We start from the raw sequence: 21,833 nt of genomic DNA on the forward strand, positions 1-21,833 counted from the left end.
AGTCCATCATAAGCTCTATCAGAATGCTTTTTTCTGATTTAAACCATAACCAACACAATTGAATTTCTGGACACCATATACATTGAAATTTTATTTTTTATATCAAGACAATTTAATACGTTGATAAATAAATGAAGGAAGGCCTCCAAACACCCAGAGGTATTCTTTTTAAACTTGCAAATGTTTTTTTGTTGTTTTTTTTTAATTTTTTTTTTTTAACATTTATTTATTTATTTTTGAGACAGAGAGAGACAGAGCATGAATGGGGGAGGGGCAGAGAGAGGGAGACACAGAATCGGAAGCAGGCTCCAGGCTCCGAGCCATCAGCCCAGAGCCTGACGCGCGGCTCGAACTCACGGACCGCGAGATCGTGACCTGAGCTGAAGTCGGACGCTCAACCGACTGAGCCACCCAGGCACCCCAAACTTGCAAATGTTTTGTAATGGGATTTATTAAGTCCTTTTCCCAGAATAAAGGGAGAGGTTGAGAGGAAGAAAGAAAAAAAAAGGTAGTAATGGAATGCTTTTCTAAAACGGTTGGGTCACCAATGTAAAGTGAACATGATTTACAAGACTAATACTTTTATCTTTTGTTCATTCCATGTATGTTTCACTTTTCAGTGTTTTATTTTTCTGCCAACAGAACGTTATTTTGCAATAGAAATATTCTGGGTCGTTTTGGAAAAGTTCATTTCTGCTTCCATCCAAAATTCCTGGTGTTGGTCTCTTTAAAACTTAGGATAAAGAGCAAAGTTAGTCAAAATTAAATTTTCTCCCTTTAGGTAGGAATACTTTATTAATAGTAACCTTTTCTTCAGATTATTTCTCCTTCTAATTTTTCTGAAAGTCTTCTAGACACATGCATGTTTTTATGTTGTTTTGTTAAATACCACAGTCATTCCAAATATAGATTGATGATAGAAATGACTTGCTATGAATATATACACCAAATATGCTCTATCCCCAGTACACAGCACTATATCATGTGCAAGGTAGCAAGTTATTCTCAGGGATAAAAACTCTTTTAATCACTTATTTAACACAAACTTTTACTAATATGATTTATTAAGACCCTATCAGAAGAAAAAGAAGAAATAAGGTCTAAAACTTAAAATGATGATTCTTTACATAATTTTAAGCATACTTTTATCATAAGATACTTACTCTCTGCAGCAGATGAGTTTGTGTAAGATGATACCATGTTGATGCTTTTTAGTTGTGTGCTGAGCTGCTGAGTTATGTGTAATATTATGGAAGCGTAAGAAGTTTTAGCTTTTGTCATGGACTGAATAGACAATAAGCTAAAAAACACACACAGAATATATTTTTGCATGGCCAAAGATTAAGTTGATATCCTACCATATTTCTACTCTTTATTACTGTGTTGTGAAGGTAACTATCTGGCCTGATAGCAACTATTTTTTAAGTCTGTTCAGTAGGCACATTTTATCTGTACCATAGCCTCTCTTAAGAAGTGTCATGCTGTTCACTTGTATTCTATCTTGTTGCTTACCACATGCTTAAAAAAAACAAAACAAAAATAGCATCCAGTAATTTGCAAAGAGCTTTGAATTTGTCCCTGTGAAAGCTTATTTGTACATTGTAGTATTATTGTTCCCTGATGGTGATTCTAGTAAAAACACATAGTCACATAATTGGAAACACCTTTCAACAAATTATGGAATTTTTTTTTCTCTCCTCCTCTCTTCCAACCTCCCCAAACTCTTAAGGGTTAAAAATGACCAGAGGAACTAAAAGATGCTAGTTATAGGAACTTACTTGCTCAGTGATAGCAGTTCAGTGATGGAAATAAAGGCTTTGAAGTAGAATTTGGACTCTAAGGTATTCCAGCAGAGAGCATCATAACCAGAAGGGATAAGCTGATGTTGGTTATCCAGATATGGAGGAAAGGTACATGTTTGTTCTGGTGTAGGTCGGGGTGGAGGAGGGGGTGGGCTGGTGTCTTCTTTCCTGTTGGTAGATTATTGTAGTTGTGGCAAATGCAACAAGGAAGTTGTGAAACTGTTTGTAGAACCAGATTCATTTCCTCACAGAAAATTAAAAAAAAAACAACAAAAAAACATGTCTTTATCCCCTGTCAGTGGAAGTCGGACTGTGACTGGTATGATTTTTATGGGTGATGATGTGAAGTGATTAAGAAATGTAAATGATGGAAAGAAGAGGCCTTTTCATATATGGCAATGTGCATTGCCATAGATTTGGTACAAAGGGAGAGACCAAAAAGACCAATCACAGTTGCCTCTGATCCAAGCTTTTTGCTTTCCCTAGCAGGAAGATGTCAGAGCTGAAGGCTGGGGAAATAAAATATGTGGAAGCCTATTTCAAGTGTCATATGGACCTGGAAACTGAGATAACCAAAGCACAGTCTGATGTTTTTGAAAATTAGGTTAAGGCTGTGTGCCATATAGAAGACAGTTAACATTGTTGACTACCATAATATGGGAAGGGCTTGTTGAGTACCATAATATGGGAAGGCACTGCCCTGATTGCTTTATGTACTTTTCCTAATATAGCAGTTCTTAAACCTGAACGTGCACTGGAATCTCCTGGAGGGCTTGTTTAAAAAAAAAAAAAAAAAAAAAGATTATTAAAAAAAAAAAAAAGCACAGATTATTAGCCCCACCCTCAGAGTTGGGGTGTGGCTTGATGAATATTTGCATACCTAAGAAGTTCTCAGGTGGTACTACTAGCCAGGGAACATACTTAGAGAACAAATACAATAAAAAAAAAAAACGCTTAAAATAACCGTATGATGTAGGCATTACTATTTGTATTTTACATATTAGTAGTCTGAACTCTAAGAAGTTAAATACCTTAACCAAAATCACCCAGCTAATAAGTGGCAGTATCCAGGTTTCTTCCTGACTCCAAAACCCAATCTTTCTCTACCTAATCATACTTTATTAAAAGATAAAGAGATAGAGGATAGTGAACAAAAGAAGGTAGAAATAATGTTATTTGACATTGGAGACTGACTAGCAGAGTAGGAACATCAGAGCTCTGGTGTCCCAGCTGGGCTGTGATCTTGACCAATATGCAGCAAGGCTATTTTCTGGTGTATGAATTAGAGAAAACCTTACCATTGTTTATCTGAGGTGGTCAGCAGGATTGTCAGTGAGTTTTGAGGAAGTCTTTGCCAAGCCAAAAGAGTCACAGAAGATGAAAGGTTGATATTAGAAGTTGATGGTATGAAAGCTAAATTGGAGAAAACAAGAAAGCAAGTACTTTTTTATGGTAGTTACATCAGTTACTTAATGTGTCCTCAAATATGTGAAGGACAGAACAAAAACAGACACATCATTTTCACAGACCCTTGAAGAAAAAATAAACAACAAATAGGCAGATCAGTGAATATTGCCCTAGAGCACTGGATCTTCCCATTCATTGTCTCACTGTGCATAGCATTGTGGCTGAGACCATTTGCAGGGTTTCATTCTGTATCATCTCGTTATTTTCACACATGGTGTGTGCTTTCAACTGTATCATCTCGTTATTTCCACACATGATGTGTCAATCCCACATCTTATATATCAAAATGAAATGATAAACTATTTTATTATTGTGAGATGTTTATGTTGATTCTATTGTTCTTTAAAATCTCCAGACAAATGTCATTCATCTGAAAAGAAATGAGTTGGATTTCACCAGCACATAAGTCAAGGAGTTAATTTTTATCATTTTTATAAGTTACTATTCTCATAATACTCTGGAATTTTGAACTAATTTTACTTTTACTGCAGAACGCAATCTCACGCTGCCAATTATTACTTAAGGCGAAATGCATGTCCACATTGAAGGGTTTGAATACTTAGGGTAGAATTTTGAAGAAAATATGTCACTGTCTTGAGGTCTGTGATTCCATCATGGTAATTTTCTTACTATAATTTTATTTTTTAAGCAAAGTTAAACCACCTCCACAAATTTCACCCAGCAAATCAATGGGCGGAGAATTTTGCGTGGCTGCAATGTTTGGGACGTCCAGATCGTGGTTTGCAAATAATGCAGGTCTGAAAAGGGAAAAAGGTATGTAGTTTACTGATGCTTAAATTTGCCTTTAGTAAAATTCATAGTGGTTCTCCTTGAATAATCTTGGACCCAGTATTCTCTAAATCCATTTTCCATTCAGTTAGCATATCCATCCTCAACTACTCAAGCCTCATGGAGGAGAAAGGCTATCCTCTCACTATAAACGTGAAATAAACTTTTAGCCCATCTGAATATTTGTATTTTGTTTTGTTGGCCACAGTCTACCAGTGTCTTCAACATTGTTAATTCCATACCATTGTACATTTTTTTTCCATTACATTTTTGACAAGCTAATTTCATTACATTGCCTCCGAGGTGTGGAAAGGAAAACCCTTGTTATCCCTGTTTTAGAGACAAAGAGCTTGAGATCAGCGAGTTTAAATGTCTTAGCTGAAGGCACCAGTTAGGAGGTGATAGTATCAGAGTTTGAACCCAGGTTTTCTAAAGCTCAGTCTTGACTTTAAAAAACAAACCAAAAACTACCGACAACTTTGTCGTGTTATAAATTAAGATAAAAACAGTCTCCCACTCAGAAATAGGAGTCCTCTTTTACAGTAACCATTGCTTCTTTGAATTTATATAGTTTTTTTTTTTATCCCTACTTCAGTCACCAAGATCAGTACCTAAAATTTATATAATTATAGTTTTAGTGTATTATTCCTTCTTGTGTAGAAGAGGGCCTGCATTCATGGAACAGGTATTTAATGTTGAGTGTTAAGACTTTGTCTTTATTATTTTAGCACTATTAAAGTAGGTCAGAAACTGAGTTGTTAGCGAGGCACTTTTCTGCCGTGTTCCACAGGCTGTATTGTTCTTGGCAAAATGGCTCTGCTTTACACTTAATACTGGCAGTCAGACATCAGCCCTCTCCCTTGTTATCGCCTTTCTGTGACCCTTTCCTTGGAAATAGGATCTCAGGCACAGCAGGTTTCTTGCCTAAGTGGGAAAGGATACAGTAAAGTATGCAGGCCTTCCATTTTCTTATCCCATCTTTATTTTTTTGTTACCTCCTTAGTTTTAATGATGCTATCAAAATGACTTTTTGTTACTAGTTAAAACCCTCCGTGAAACTCGATTTCAAATGCTTCTCCCTTCTGTTCTAATTACCCTTTTAACTTACTACTCCTTTATGTCTGACTGACTGGTCGTTAGCCATTTTCTCAAATCAGCTGTAATTGATTCCTCTGGCATGGAGATAAGGTGACCCACCCAGCATTCATGAGTGATTTTATATGCTCCTAGGTTTACTGTAAAACCCAAGATAGAGGACTAAACCTGTTTTGGTCGTGAGGACATGTGTACTCCTTATAAAGTCATTTGATTAAATCCATATTCAGCACCTGACCTTAAAGTATGAGTGGTCTTCATTTACTATAGGGGCCAGTGATCCCATGGAGAGGAAAGAAGAAAGAGGATTTGGGGGGAGGGGGAGGACTTGCATGTTTTTCATTTGTTGATTTTAATCCAGATTTAAAAGACAAAGTTTTCTGAGAGAAAGTAGAGGAGAAGTTAGGCTAATTTAGGCATACAGAGAGCCTCTCATGCAGTTGAGTTAGTACATCCCTTGTAACTAAATCTTAGTCCATACAATGTTCCTTTCCAGTCAGTCCTTCCCTGTCCCACCTGATGTCATTCATTTTTTGTAATGTGGAACAAATTACATTGCAGACAAATACAAAAAACTGAAATATTGTTTCACTGTATTAGAATTTTGGTATATTTTCAACATTCTTGAAATTAATTGCTTAAGATTTAAAAATATTTTGATAGCACAGAGATTCTCATATTCATTAGCATCTACTTCCAAGAGGCAACCTTTAGGCAGGGAGCAGGCACCATGTAAAAAATTTCCTGCTGTATTTTCTCTCAACAGCCTCAGAAAGGTCTCTTTCAGCCTCTGAAAGGTCAGTAACTTATAAAATTTATGCTGTGCTACTTTTATGCCATTATCACACAACCAGGTTCCCTTTTTCTGTTTATAGATCAGTCCAAACAAGTTGTCGTTGAATCTCTCTACATTATTAGCTGCTATGGGACCTTAGTGGAGCACATGATGGAGCCACGACCACTCAGCACTGCCCCCAAGATTAGTGATGACACCCCACTGGAAGTGATGACATCACCTCGAGCCAGCTGGACTCTGGTTAGGTTAGTGCCTCCTTCCATTGTTTTAGTGGCTTTATTGAAGTATAAAATATTAAAAATGTACAGTTTGATAAAGTTGACATATGTATACGTCTGTGAAACTGGCACCATAATTAACATTATAAAATATCCATTGCCCCCAAATGTTTTCTTTTGCCTCTTTGTTGTCTTTCCCTCCTGCCCCTCTTTATCCCTACCTCACCCACTGAACCCCAGGCAATCACCGCTCTCTGCAACTAGAGATTAGTTTATAATTTCTAGAATTTTATATAAATGGAATCATAGTGTGTGTACTCTTTTTTGTCTTACTGCTTTTCACCCAGCAAAATTATTTTGATCCATCTCTGCTGTTGCATTTATCAGTAATTCCTTTTTTGAGATACAATGTACATACAATCCATTTAAACTGAATTTTCAGTAGGTTTCCCTACAGTAGTGTACCCATCACCACAATCAATTTTCATCACCTCCAAAAAGAAACTCTGTACCCATTAGCAGTCACTCCCCACTTTCCCCCAACCCTTCAGCTCTAGACAATCACAATTTACTTTCTCTTTGGATTTCCCCACTATGGACATTCCATATAAATGGAATCATACAAAATGTGACCTTTTACATTTGGCTTTATTCATTTAGCATAATGTTTTCAAGGTCCATCCATGTTGTAACATGTGTCATTCCTCTTTATGGCCAAATAATAGTCCACTGCATGGGTATACCACATTTTGTATCCATTTGTTTAAACATTTTGTCTATCCATCAGTTGATGACATTTCTGCTTTTTAGTTGTCATGAATTATGCTGCTAAGAACATTCACATACAAATTTTTGTGTGATCATATGCTTTCAGTTGTCTTTACTATATGCCACCTTTTGAATTACTTTGTCCTTGCATCTTTGTGTTATGTTTTCTAGGACTTGGGTTGTTTTCTGTCTCACAGATAGAGCTTTATGCTTCCTCTGTTTCCATTCTCATGTTCACTGAAAATAGACAGTACATTGGAACAGCCATTAAGGGGACTGGAAACTAATATAAATAGATTGGAAGGTTTCCTTTTAAAGCGATTCCCCAGGATATAATGGCTAAGCACTGTAGAAATGTTTATTAAGAGTCAGAGTCCTTCTAAAAAGTACGTGATCATTAGAATCTTTATAAGCAAGTATTAAAGAGGGAGAAATAAAATCTAGAATAATACCTGTTCAATTTAGTGTACAGTGGTACAGAAGAGGCAGAAAAAAATTTGTCCTGACAGGTACGGAAGGAAACAGACAAAAATGGATCTGAAAATAAGCCTCTCCTTTTGACATTTAAAATATTCTTATATTGATTTTGGGAGGCTCCAGCATTCTTACTACTACTTTACTGGACTAGATTGATCTGATCAATATCTTATTTATCAAGCTATTTAGGAGCAGGCAGATCTAATTAAAATTACTGCACTATCGTTGAAATAAGTGGCTTATTTTGGAACTCAAATACTAATTAAGTCTGTAATAAGTCAACCATTAATTTAACTGCATGGTGTTTTTTAAAAACCACTTTACCTGCTTTATTTTATCTTAAAATATACACATATTCTGAATAGTGAGCTCTAACAGTTGTCCAAAATGAAGTAAAATTAGAACTACTTAGTTTTGACATTTGAATTCTACACTCCCTCTCTGTCCAGTGCTTTGAATGTCTTGTCTATGCTGTTAGTAGGTCTTCTGCCATTAAACTAATATCAGCTCTACTTAACTGTATGACTCCCTGCCACCTTTTTATTCTTTTTAAGCAGATGGCCTTGTATTTCAGGTTTCAGCACTCCAACAAGTTCATTTTAATGATTGCAAAGATAGTGTGAGTTTATATCAGTGTCTATAAGTGGTGACAGTGATGGTGATTTACATCCCATCTATTAAGCTTAAATATTAATATTCTTCTGCTGTTTCCTTAGAACTCCTCAATGGAATGAATTGCAACCACCATTTAATGCGAACCACCCTCTGCTCCTCGCTGCCGATGCAGTCCAGTATTATCAGTTCCTGCTTGCTGGCCGTAAGTAGTTCTCATTGTTTTTTATTTTCCATACAGTATTTTGAGATTTCATCTTAAAATGCTGACTTTTAATGCAGCCATGCATATGACCACTGGCCCATAGGCTGTAAACAATCAGATTGAGGCAAATAAGAAATTTAATATAAAAGTAAACCATAAGCTTTAGCACACATTAAGTATGCCTCTATTCATATTACTTGGCCATGAGATATACTCCTGCAATTATATAAGTTCATGGGGGGTATATCTGATGGTCTCCAGAGTTTTTATTTTTTAAATTAAGATACTAGGATATAATAAACTTCATAAAACTTGGTATCTGTTTCTGACATGAAAAAAAAAGCACTTCTCACCATGAAAGTATCAGCAGGTTTTTCTTTTTGTAGGATTTTACTTGGAACGATGAAGCAATGATTGCAACTCCATGGGGTATTTATTTGTTTACTTTCATATCTAAGCCCTAACATTTATAGAGATTGATCCACGGTCTTTTTTCGCGTAAGGGAAAAATGTACAATGAACTGGAAACAGCGTTTTTTGCAGGGGAGACATAGAAAGACAGTTTAGTATTTATTATCCAGTTTATGTTCATAGAATTAAAAATTCTTTACAATTATAACTTAATTTTTTAGAATTGACTGGATCCTTAATTTCACTTGATGGCTATGAGCACTGTATTTTTAAGAAACTTCCTAAAGAATCAACATTGACATGCTTTTAATGGAGTTTTGTTGTATTGAACTTACTATCTTGCCTGGCTGTTTTATGCAGCATGAAGTAAAATAGTTCTAAAACTATTTTATTTTATGTTTATAATGTGTTACATATTACACTGGAAACAGAAAATTTACTGACTTTCCTTGAAATTTCTGAAACTCCATAATTGTAACAAATAGTTGGCAGCCTTGCTCTCTTATAAAATTGAACTCACTGATTCTTCCAGCATGTATTTACTGAGTTACTTCTGTGTGTCAGGCACTTGTGATTTAACATGAAGAATATGTTGCTTCACTAATGCAGGAGACAGGCATTTAATAAAGAAGTAAAATAAAATGAGATGGGTATATTAGTGAACTGTGAGGGCAATGACTTTAGTTGCTAAAGCCCTCACAGGGGGGTGTGGTAAGTCATTTTCAGGTTCAAGAAGCAGAAGATATAAAAGTTGTTAGGTTCTAGGTTATTGAAGCATGTATTTAATTTTTATCATTTGAATTGGGAAAAAAATGTAATTTGTATAATATCACATGAAAATCAGGAGAACATTTTCTCCCTGCCTCTCAACAGTGGTGAAAATAGTGTTGAATTAAGAAGAGTTGACTCAGAATTAATAATGGTTTTCTTTGTTTTGTTATTCTGATATTTTGTTATTTATTGTGTTCCATAGACAAATAGTAACAAGTCCCAGATATATAAGACAAAGATAGGGGCATAAACCAAATGCAGCTCTGTCCCTTGATTTTTGTGTCCTGGCAAATTAAGCTGATTGACATTACTTGATTTTAACAGCTGTAAACACCTTTGTCTAATTCTTCGAGTTACAGAGATCCCCAGGTGCACAGTTTAAGAACTACCACTATAGGCAGTAGCAAACCACCAAATGTTTTCAAGCGTTGGAATGACACCATCAGAACTGCATTTTAGAAAGATCGCTCTGGCAGTGTTGTAATGGGAGGTTCAGAGGAGGGGAGGGGTGTGGAGGCTCGGTGACCCTGGAGCAAGGTGAGATGGCTTTAATTATGTCTGTATTACAGAGAAGACAGGACAAACCTGTGAGATGTTGCAGCGTTGGAATAGAAAAGAATTAGAGATAATTTGTAAGAAAGTAGTCACTGATGATTCTACAGTTTCTAGTTAAAATATGTAATATAAATGCATTTCATGTTAGACCATTCCAGATGGACTAGCTTAGGCCAAGGATAAAAAGGCCCGAGTTCCAGTACCAAACCACCTCTCAATAATTTGATAAGTGTAAAATATTAATAACAACACTTGCTCTTAATAAAGGTGTTATTATGGTCAATGAAGGGATGCTGAAGTTCTGTAAAAACTGTAAAACAGTTTAAGCACCACTCTTTATCTTTGTTTCTTGTCTCAAAAGTACTGAATTCCAAATAATAGACTTCAGAGAGTTAATAATGAAATACCTATTCTGACTACGCAGTACTGGCCATGTTGTAATATCTGTTTTCCAAATGGTGAATATAATTAATTTGTTTTCTCTGATTTTGTGAAATGTCACTGTAGATATAATTTAATAGGGTATAAAAACACCTAGGAGATAAGTATTTTTGTAATAATTATTATACTACTTCTTTACATTGATGGTAGGGACACAGAATTAGCCTGATTTTAAAGTCCTGTTTTCTTACACAAAGAAAGTCTGTTTGATTGAGAGTCCTTGGACATGCCCATGTATTACAGGACTGAAGCAATTAAATATGCAAAAGATGGACATCGGCGTCAGAGGAATAAAAGCCTGAAATAACAATTGGAAAAGCAATGCTGGAGCCAGTTTAGAGAGGATGTCTTTACCTGCCCATCTGTTGGCTCCTTTATGCAAGTTAGAGCCTCATTAAGAAGACATTCTTATTACCCTCTTGCTTTCTCTCCAATTCCTCTTACTGAAACCATTTGAGAAGATGTTGTGACCTTTTAAAACACAAGGATACCATACCTGATGCTGGGAAGCTTTTGTTTTACCTAACCATATTGGAAATTACCTCTTATTTGCCAACTTGAAAAATTGATAAATATATTACTCAAAGTATTTTCAGATACAACCATTTGGAGGAAAACTCTACTGCAAACGTCTCAGATGTCACACACATTTTCTTTGTTGTATTTGGATCTGTGAATCAAGTGAAGCAGACTTGTACAAACTCCGGAAATTATAATAATAGTAGACAAAGTATGATGTAAATGGAAATGGGAAAGAGACTTTGTCTCAGGGAGAAGAGAGTAGGAGAGCAGGATGTTTAGCAAGGAATCCCCACTCCCCTTCCAGCCCTGTAATCATAATAAGTACACTGCTAGTTGATAAACAAAGTTCTGCATATGTGGCAAAAGGGTGACTGATGGGGGAGGAGAAGAGAAACTTGCCTGAAACACTAAAGACTTCTCACCTAACATTGAACTGAAGGAAGCAAAAACTCCAAATGTTGTGTTCTTAACTGTAGTCACATTTCCCACCTGTATTAATTGAATGGGAATGATGCAAAATTGAGGTGTTTTGGTCTATCAGAAATTGAATCATACCAGAATGCTCCTTACTCTACAGAGGTGGAGATGTCTTCTTTGTTATTAGGTTGAACCATAGGAAATTACCATTTTGAGTAAGTAAAACAGAAGTCAAATATCAGCAAATTCAAATTGTTTGAGTACATTGATTAATTTAAATGTGTAAAATGAATGTACCGTTGGTAATCTAATCTTGCAGTATGGCTCAGTAAAGGTAAAAGTCAAGAATCTAATATGAAAAAAATGTTTTGCTTTGGTCATAAGAAATCTTGGGAACAGTTTATAAAAAGATTATAGCAGAGGAAATTAGTAATTTTTGTGTTAACACAAAAAAAATTTTCTCCCTTCAAAAAAATTGCATACTGTAGTTACCTTTTCTGAAATAAGCACTTTATTTCAGTGCATTACTTTGCCAAAAACAAAGATAAGCATTAGAAGAGACTAACAAATATCATCTTGCTTTGAATATGACCCCAAAATAGACAATAGCTTTTTCTTTAGTCTGCTTCAGTGCTTCCCAAATTATAAATTAAAGATAGGACTTATTGAGTTGATTTGGGAAAGTTTTATTTAGGGGAAAAATAATGTTTCCTCCTTTTCTTTCAGGTAATTTGGCAGCAGCAGTATTTTTAAGTTGCTGACATTAACTAGCTTTATTGGGGGGAGGTCAGACTTTGAACTTCTTTCTGAGATAATCCATGGGTATATGAGAAGTTCCTCCGTAAGCTTATTGAATTTTCCTGGTTAAATGGGAACAGGAGATCATTCAACAGAAACATAGCCTTGATACACAATAGAAAGGTAACTGGGATCCATAGAACCTCTCTTTGTTTTATTTGGGATATGATTGTTTTCCTCTACCTTTACAAGCATTATAGGAAAGGTGGAGAGAACTTTTGACCATATGGAAAGGAATGAGAAACACAGAAAATGGTTAAAACATATAATATATACTTTAGATATATATGTTTCAATTGGATTTAAAATTTTACGTGTGTGAAAATAATGTTTTTATTGGGTATTTCTCAAAGTTCCATTTGGGTTGTACCATTCTTCCTGAAACAACAACAAAAAACAGAATATATAAAACAACTGTTTTCAAGTTACTGAATACCAGGTATTGAAAGACAGTGGTTCCTGGGGTGCCTGGGTGGCTCAGTCGGTTAAGTGTCCAACTTCGGCTCAGGTCATGATCTCACAGTTTGTGAGTTTGAGCCCCGCATTGGGCTCTGTGCTAACAGCTCAGAGCCTGGAGCCTGTTTCAGATTCTGTGTCTCCTTCTCTCTCTGCCCCTGCTCTGCTCATACTCTGTCTCTCAAAAAGTGAATAAACATTTTAAAAAGAGAAAGACAGTGGTTCCTGACAGATGGGAAACAAACGACGCAAGCCTTACAACTGCCTCCATTTGTTGCCTTGAAAGAGTTTCTGGGCTGTGCTGCAGTGGGGGGGGGGGGGGGAAGGGGGGATCCATGTGAAATACAGAGGGAGGACACAGAGCTGAGAGTCCAGTAAGACCAAGGAAGAGCATCTACCAGCAAAGTATTATGAGCTATTATCATAAATAAAGTTTACCTGTAACAGCCATACCATTTCATTTATATGTTGTCTCTGGCCACCTAAAAATTATAACCAGAGAGTTGAGTAATAATGACCCACAAAGCACTACCTATTTACTGTTTGCTAACTCCTAACTAGAATTTTCTGTATTAAGCCATCAGAGAGAATGGATCTGCACAGAATGTGAACTCTGAACATCTGCAGAGGGTCCTTCTCTAGTATTCTACACAGTACTGGTGGTTGTAGGAAACCACCAGAAGCCAAGGAAACAACCACCAGAGAGTCCCAGAGGGCACAGTGCCTACAGCTCACACAGGGTCAGGAATAGTGACTCTAAAAGAGTGATTGCAACTGTGTTCCATATGTTTGAAAAGTTAAGCAGAGACATGGGAAATTTTAAAGACTCAAATCAAAGTTCTAGATAAGAAAGCCTACATGTGAAAGTTGTACTGGATAAGATTGAAGATAAATTAGAAATCATGGAAGAAAATACTAGTGAACTTGAAGATAGACCAAGACAAATTGTCCAAAATGAAACACAGTAAAAACAGTATTTTAAACAGTTTCACTGAGCTGTAGGATAACCTGCACTTGAAAGCAGAGTCCCTGAAGGAGGGGTTGTATGACAAGAGAAATAATCAAAAAATGTCCAGATCTGATATAAATTATAAATTCACAGATCTGAGAAGGTCAATAAATCTCAAGCACAAGAATCTTGAAGAAAACCATACCAAAAAGTACATTATAATCAAATTGCTCAAAATCATTTAGAAAGAGAAAAGTCTAAAAGCAGCTGAAGAAAAAAAAAAGATGTTACATACCTAGACAAAAATGATAAGAATGGCAGATTTAAGTACTGAAAGGAAGCAACTGTTAACCTAGAATTCTGTCCCCCTTCCCCAAAAAGATCCTTCAAAAGGAAGGCAAAATAAACATTTTTCAGATATACAAAAAATTCAAAAAATGATCAGCCATAGATATGTTCTGTATGGAATGTTAAAGGAAGTTGCAGAAGAAAAATGATACTAGATGGAAAGGAGTGAAGAACACTGAATGTGGTTAAAACACAAAATATGCAGGGTTTTGGGGTAATGATTTATGTCTCTTTAAAATTTACTGTTAACCCCAAAATAGTATCAATGTATTGTAGTCTTTAAAATACACACACACATAATGTATTGTAGTCTTTGTGTGTGTGCGTGTGTGTGTGTGTGTGTGTGTGTGTGTGTAAATGTATGACAACAGTAGCATTGAGGCCAGGAGTGTGGGAAATGGAGCTATTCTAAGGCTTTTATAGCATATTTGAGTGGTATAATATCACTTGAAAGCAAACTTTGATGTATATAATTAAATTTATATAATGTATATAATGAAATGCATGTGATGTATATAATGAAACCAAAAGCAACCTACACCAAGAAAGAAAATAAAAGGAAATAAAGGAAATAAAAATAGATAAGCATGATGATGTAACCCTAAGCATATCAGTACTTATATGAGGTATAAATGGTCTAAATGTTGTAATAAAAAATCAGTTTTTAAAATTGGATAAAAAAATAAGCCCCAACTATATTCTGCTTAGGAGAAACATACTTGAAACCCTGAGTTACTACATTAATATCAAACTACATGAAATACTTCATCCAACAAAGTATGATACACATTCTTTTCAAGTGCACAGCAATGACCAGGATAGACCATATTCTGAGCCATTAAACAAGTCTCAATAAATTGAAAAACTTTCAAGTCATACAAAGTATATATTCTCTGATCACAATAGAATTAAATAAGAAATGAATAACAGATCTCTGGAAAATCCAGAAATATTTGGAAACTAAACAACATACTTCGAAATAATACATGGTTCAAAGAGGAAATCAAAAGGGAAATTAGAAATTATTTTAAACTGAATGAAAATTACAGCAGAAAAGATCCATATCTTAGAATACTATTCAAGAAAAAAAAAAGTGGATTGAAGTGTAAATATATGCAACAAATTGGCTGAATCTCGAGGACATTATGCCAAGTGAGAAAGCCAGTCTCGGAAGTTTGCTTACTACAGATCTTAAAAGCACCAAGAGAAAAAAAAGAATTCATTTATATAACATTCTCAAAATGACAGAATTCTAGAAATGAATAACAGATTTGTGTTGACCAGGCCTTAGAGACAAAATAGAAGGGAAGATATTGAACATGGCTGTAAAGGGTTAGGTCGATCTTTGTAGTGATGGCATAGTTCTGTATCTTGATTGTAGTAGAGGTCACACAAATTAACACATGGCAGAATTTGATAGAACTCTACACAAACATATACATGCCCTTACACAAAATGAGTGTATGTAAAACTGAATATACAAAACTCATGAAATCTGCATAAGGTCTGTGGATTGTACCAATAGCAATTTACTGGTTTTGAAACCAGGTGAAGGCTATGCAGAAGACTACTCTATATTATTTTGCAGCTTCTCATGAATCTATAATCATTTCAAAATAAACACTTTAAAGAAAAATAGAAAAAAATGCATGGGGTGGCACTACCTCAGTTTTCAAGAGCAAATTTATAGGACTAAATAATGCCTAATGTTATGAAAGAGAAAGTTCTGAAAGCAATGGCCTCAGCTTCCACATTCAGAAAATAGAAAAAGTAGAATAAATTGAGGCAAAAGAAAGAACATGATGAAGATCAGAATGGAAATCAGTGAAATAGAAAACAAAAACAGTAGAAGAAATAGAAAATATAGAAAAAAACAGGAAAAATCAATTAAACTATGATGTCATGGGGTGGTTTTCTTCTGCTTGGGGTTTATGAGATTCTTGGATTTGTGAATTTATAGTTTTTGTGAAATTTGAACACTTTTATGGAATTATGTGTTCAAATATTTTTTTCTGTCACTTCCCTTCTCTCCTTTTGTGACTCCAGTTATATGTATGTTGACCACCTGATATTTTCCCAGCTTACTAAATTTTTTTCATTTTTAAAAATTCTTTCTTTTTCTCTCTGATTTCGTATAGTATTCTACCTCTTTTAAAAAGTTTATTTTGAGAGAGTGTGTACATGCATGCTGGCAGGGGGAAAGGCAGAGAGAGAGTGAGAGAGAATCCCAAGCAGGCTCCACACCACCAGTGCAGAGCCCAACACAGGGCTTGATCTCACAAACCATGAGATCATGACCTGAGCCAAAATGAAGAGTTGGACATTCAACTGACTGAGCTACCCAGGTGCCCCTCTACATATTTAAATACATTAGGTCTTCTACTCTACTTGGCCTAATCTGCTGTTAATTTCATTCAACATATTTTTAAGATTTCAGGTGTCATATTTTTCCTCACTGGCAGTCCCATTTGGATCTTTTTTATATCTTTCATTTCTTTCCTCATCATGTATGTGTTTGAACATATGGAACATTTGTTTTATAATAGCTCTTCTAGAATCCCAGGGTTCTATTTCTTTTTACCACTATGGTGTTTCTTGGAGGTTTTTCTATTGATTGATTGTTCTCCTAGGTCTGGGGTGTGTTTTCTTGCTTCTTTATATCCCTAATGATTTTTGATAAGATGCTGGGCATTTTCAGTTTCATGTTGTTAAGTGGTGGATTGTTCTTTACTCCTAGGATGCATTCATATTACTTGTAATAAATGTGATTCTTTCTATGCCTATTCTTAAGCTTTATTATGGAGGGTTCCAAATTGCCTTTTGCTTAGGCCTAATTTAGTTATTTTAGGAGATAATGAAAATCAAGTCTCTCTTATGTGGCCAGTAGTGGTAATGTATGATCATAATTATTTTTTAAGCTTCAGTTGCTTGAAACCTGTGTATTATCTTAATTATTATCTTGCATTACACCACTTCTGCACTTTTACTTCTGACTCTTTTTACTTTTTGCCTCTAACATAAACACAAATAAGAAAGATATATGTGAGTGACTATAGCACATTGTGATAAGTGCTATGTTGATAGCATGAATTAATTGGTACAAAAGTTCAAAGAAGAAAGAAGTTAGTTATTAGTGGGGCTGGAGAGAAGTGGCTGAGGAGGTTAAATCTCTAGGATTTAGAACTATGTGAGGTGATTGAAGAAAAATGAGGAGGAAAGGATGACTGGCTTGGGCAATAGCTTATGCCATTCATTGCAACATTAACTGAACTATGTTGTCTAGAGTAGGAAAGAGAATTGGTGATTGCATTGTGGCTTCTGTATTGGTACCTGTGGTAATGTTCAGTAGGCTTTTAGAAATAACCCCAAAAGTTCCATATGTGTGTTTACAGGTTGCAGCTCCCTTCTGAGTTTTGTTTTGTTTTGTTTCTTTGTTTTTTTTTTTTTTGTGGGGGTTTTTTTGGATGTAATTGGTAATGCAAGTACACTTTCTATGAAATAATCTTATCCCAGCAAGAGTGTAGAAAGAAGCAATAAGGTTGCATTGTGATTCTCTAGACAGTACGACATGTAAGAAGGTGGTATTCACTCTAAAAATCACTCTAAAAGCTCCAACTGGAGCATTAGTTTCAAGGAATAGTGTTGCTTTGACAGAAATCTTAGTTTTTTATTATACTAAAGAGAACTAAGTTCTGAGTTTCTTTTGAATAGCTAGGCTCTCTCTTGGTATGTATGGTTTCAAAACATGTTATTGCTTTACTAATCTCTTACACTTCAGTAGCACTTTTATTTTAGTCTTTATATATAATGAAGGAGCTAGTACCTGAAAATAGTATTGAGATTTATGTTACATATAAAAGTATAAAAATCACAAGTCAACAGTGTATTTAAGATTAGAATCTAGAGATCTGATTCCCAACAGATTTTGTACTGCTGTCCTACCAGCTATAACCATGAGAATAGAAATAGCAAATATTTTCCCTTGTAATATAAAGTCATACTTTTGACTTCAGAATGAAGTTATTTTAGAATTTTACTATCCTATTGTTTTATTGGTTTTACAATACAGTGGTGATATATTTTGAACATATTGATACAAAAAGGAAAAAAAATCACTGGTCTTATCTCCTATGGTCATTGTCAGTACCTCGGAAAAGCAATTAAATATGCAGTGCTTTTCTGAGCTACTCTCTTTTGAATGTGACATTGGATTTAACTTAACATCCTGGATTGCATTGCTTCTGTGGTATGTACCAAGTATGATGGAGGTACTCAACAATATTTCCTTGCATTGTCCATAATAAATATTTGCCCAAGAGTGGGTAGGGTGGAAGGGGAAGAAAGAAATGTTTTTCTCTTGTAGAGGAAACTTGTAATGTAGGACTTATTTAAAGAGTATTTATAGTCTATTGTTGGTCCTTGGGTGTGTCATACTGCTCTATCCAGGTCTGAATATCTGAGGTAGTTAAGAAACCACTTCAGACTGAATTGTATTCGATGATTTCTCTTATTTATACTTAATTTTATCAACTTGACATGTCCTTCCATAGATAATTTTAGTGAGATGAGTGTTTTTCTTCAAGAGACCTCAAGTTTAATATATATTGACCCCAAATTTGGCCATATATGTTGTATAACTTGGGTAACACTATGAAATTAAATACCTTTTCTTCAATGTAAAGATGTTGAATAGTTAAAGGAAACTGCCATCAGCAATCTGCAAACTTGATAAATTATGGATTGAATAGTTTAGATTAGATTACCCTTTTTCCTTCTTCTTTCTCTTTGTATCTCTGGGAGATATACTTCTTATTGATACCCATATCTTTATGTAGAGCTTCACATTTATGGAATAGTTCCTTTGGTTTTTCTGTCACTGCTGATTTATTGTCGAGATGTTTCAACCAGAAGCCCTGTTTGTTACGATGTAATGACCTATATACTCCATTCTGAAGTGAACCTTAGCATTCCTGTCATTTGTTTGAGCATTTACCATTTGGGGAAAAAAATAGTTTACATGTCAGTCCACTTTCCTGTCTTAATTGTCCTTAAATTTGAAACGAAACAAAAGGAAAGTTTTTTTTTAAAGGGCTGTTTTGTATTTTTATTCTTTGTTGTTAATTTTTTTTAATGTTTATTTATTTTTGAAGAAGAGAGACACAGCATGAGTGGAGAGGGGCAGAGAGAGAGGGAGACACAGAATCCCAAGCAGGTTCCAGGCTCTGAGCTGTCAGCACAGAGCCCAACACGGGGCTTGAACTCACAAGCTGTGAGATCATGACCTGAGCTGAAGTCGGATGCTTAACTGACTGAGCCACCCAGATGGCCCCCTTGTTTTGTATTTTTAAATGTCCTTATTTTACAGAATTGTAAGTGATACTAGTATCTTAGTGTTCGTTAGGTTGTTTTATGACTTCCTTTTTTCAGGTACAGGTTAGAGTATACATTCCTTTTCATTGACACTATTCAGACCCTGATATCCCTGAATGTTCATTTTGTCGGTTGATTAGTGGGAATATAGGGTGGAGGGCATGGGGATATTTGTTTGCCCTTTTCTTCAAAACGAAGGAGCTAGAGCAGAATGATCTGTGTCTGCTTACCTGCGATAATGTAATGGGTTGATATTGGCAGGAGCTTGTGGTTTGATGTGCCATCACTTCCATCAGTAAGGTTAATTGCTAACAAATGACTAAATGGGAATTTAGGGGGAATGCTACAGCTGTCTGCTATGTTAGTGGTAACAGGAGTTCTGGCGCCATTTCAGGGTCGCTATTTGTGTCTGTCTATCAGAGTTAGAATACAGTTGTTTCTCTCAGTTTCAGTCTTCTCTATAGAATTTCTGTCAATTGTTTGACTCCATTAAGTGTGGAGAGGAAATAAAAGCTTGAATGACCAATCCACCAGGGGCTATGGATAGACCCTTTCTTTGTCCATACCCAGAGCACTGCATTAGGTCTCATTATCCATTTATAATAAGTGACCTTTGCCCCCTGGGTCATTGAAAAATATTCAGTGTGCTTTTCTGACACATAGGGCACCTTTCTCAGCAGACACATGAAACAATGGGACGTCTGGTAGTCTGGAGGACCAATACACATTTTAGGTTTTAAAATACACAGCCTTGTGCCAAGTCACTTTGGCATTTTTTTTTTCTTTGCTCTTTTATGGTTCATAAATGGGTTAAGGGGATTCTAATGTCTGGAAGATAAGTGTAGTTTTCCTTTTTTTTCTTGTAATTCAAAAAAAATTGTTGCCATATTTTTCAGTTTTGTTCTCTAGAAGGGGTTTGCCTTCATCTCTACTCTTGTATTTTCTGATAGAGAAATATAGAGATTTGGATGTAGTGCATGGAGAGAGCTATCATATTTGGAAACTATTTGCCAAATATACCCAGGTGCTCTGGAAGTTATCTGAGACATATTAAAAACCTGTCTTCTAGTCCTCTGCTCTGCCCAAACTGGTAGTGGTTAAATCTCCCAGTTGAAAAGTTTGAGAAAGGATTTGACCCTTTCTTGGTTACTATAGTCCAGATTTCTTCTGTGATATGAACTTGGACCCCGGACCAGAAATCCTTGCACATCTAGTTGTTCTATCTCTGGCTTCTAGTACATAGATAGACCTGGAAAAAGATGGAGATAGCATAGTAATTAGCAGATGAAATATATTTACAAAGCAAAAAAACTGTCACGTTCAGAGCTTCACACCGTGTAAAGTGAAGCTTGACTACCAGTAACTAACTGTGTGGCCTTAGTACACTGTGCGTGTTAAGTACTGGTGAGTTCTTGCCTGAAGAATGTTGGGGTAGGGAAAATAAAAGATTGAGACTACTTCCTTAGCAATTCATATGCAGAAAATTTTAGAATAGGGGAAAATGTTTATAGAAGTACTTTTTAAGTTTAAGATGCATGCATTTCCTTAGTAAAGCCTTGTTCCTCTCTTAGAAGCCTACTTATTTTGTGTTTAGTGTCACATGTATTGGCTTGCTAACTTTACTAAAAACATATGAGACACACAGGGATTGAGAGAAACCCAGCTGATTACAAGTTTTCAGCCACATTGTCCAGGGAACCCAGGTATCTTTATTCCGGCAAAGTAGTTTTCCTATTAAGTGATGTGCTATGGCATGCTCTCAGATATTGGGACATAGAGGTGTTATCTCCCAAGAATAACCTGTGAGACCCAGTACAGATTTTTCTTTCCAAACCAGTTATGGAAAACCACTTACGGTTGACCGTTGAACAACATGGGTTTGAACTGCATGGGTCTACTTATACGTGAATTTTTTTTATAGCAGTACTGTAAATTTATTTTTTCTTCCTTATTATTTTCTTAAGAACATTTTCTTTTTTCTAGCTTACTTTATTGTTTATTGGTATGACTTCCGGTCAATAGTAGGCAATTAGCAGTAAGTTTTGGGAGAGTCAAAAGTTATATGTGGATTTTTGACTGTGGGGAGTTTGGCACCCCTAGCCCCTGCTTTGTTTAAAGGTCAACTGTAGTTGTCAGAACTCTCTCCATGACAAGAATTAATATATTAACCGGATTATAGCACCATTTGACAAATTGCTTACTAAATACATCAAAATTGATTGGACATTCTGTATTTGAATTGACAAATGGCTGCATTAAGAGAAGGAGGGAAATCCATTAATTATAGCTGCTCTCAACCATAGGAAATATAATCACATAAATATGGATTTTGTTAAAACAAAAATCTCTGCTTTATGGTAGTGTTGCTTATGTGTGTATCTACACTTCTTTGCCATTAATAAAAGGGCTGCTCTTACCCACTGTCCTTTAACTGAGACAAAAATAATAATAGTTTCTGCTGTGTTATAGGTCTCAGGCTCTACTGACTGTAAAATAGTTTTTAGTTATTACTCCAAAAAAGTGGAAAATACCGGGCAGCCTCTGTAGTTGAGCCTTTCTGCTCAGT

General features: G+C 35.6%; 1 protein-coding gene across 13 annotated transcripts in view; it reads left to right on the forward strand.

Moving 5' to 3' along the window:
* Nucleotides 1-21,833, forward strand: part of BCAS3 (BCAS3 microtubule associated cell migration factor) — a 614,170-nt gene that overhangs the window by 307,826 nt on the left and 284,511 nt on the right. For all 13 annotated transcript variants that reach the window (XM_042966194.1, XM_042966193.1, XM_042966192.1 and 10 more), the window contains 3 exons: nucleotides 3,919-4,043; nucleotides 6,029-6,194; nucleotides 8,129-8,229. In XM_042966194.1, the coding sequence (XP_042822128.1) occupies nucleotides 3,919-4,043; nucleotides 6,029-6,194; nucleotides 8,129-8,229 (392 nt within the window). The remainder of the gene's footprint in view (nucleotides 1-3,918; nucleotides 4,044-6,028; nucleotides 6,195-8,128; nucleotides 8,230-21,833) is intronic.

Source organism: Panthera tigris, chromosome E1, assembly GCF_018350195.1.
Source record: "Panthera tigris isolate Pti1 chromosome E1, P.tigris_Pti1_mat1.1, whole genome shotgun sequence".
NCBI classification, from domain to species: Eukaryota; Metazoa; Chordata; class Mammalia; order Carnivora; family Felidae; genus Panthera; species Panthera tigris.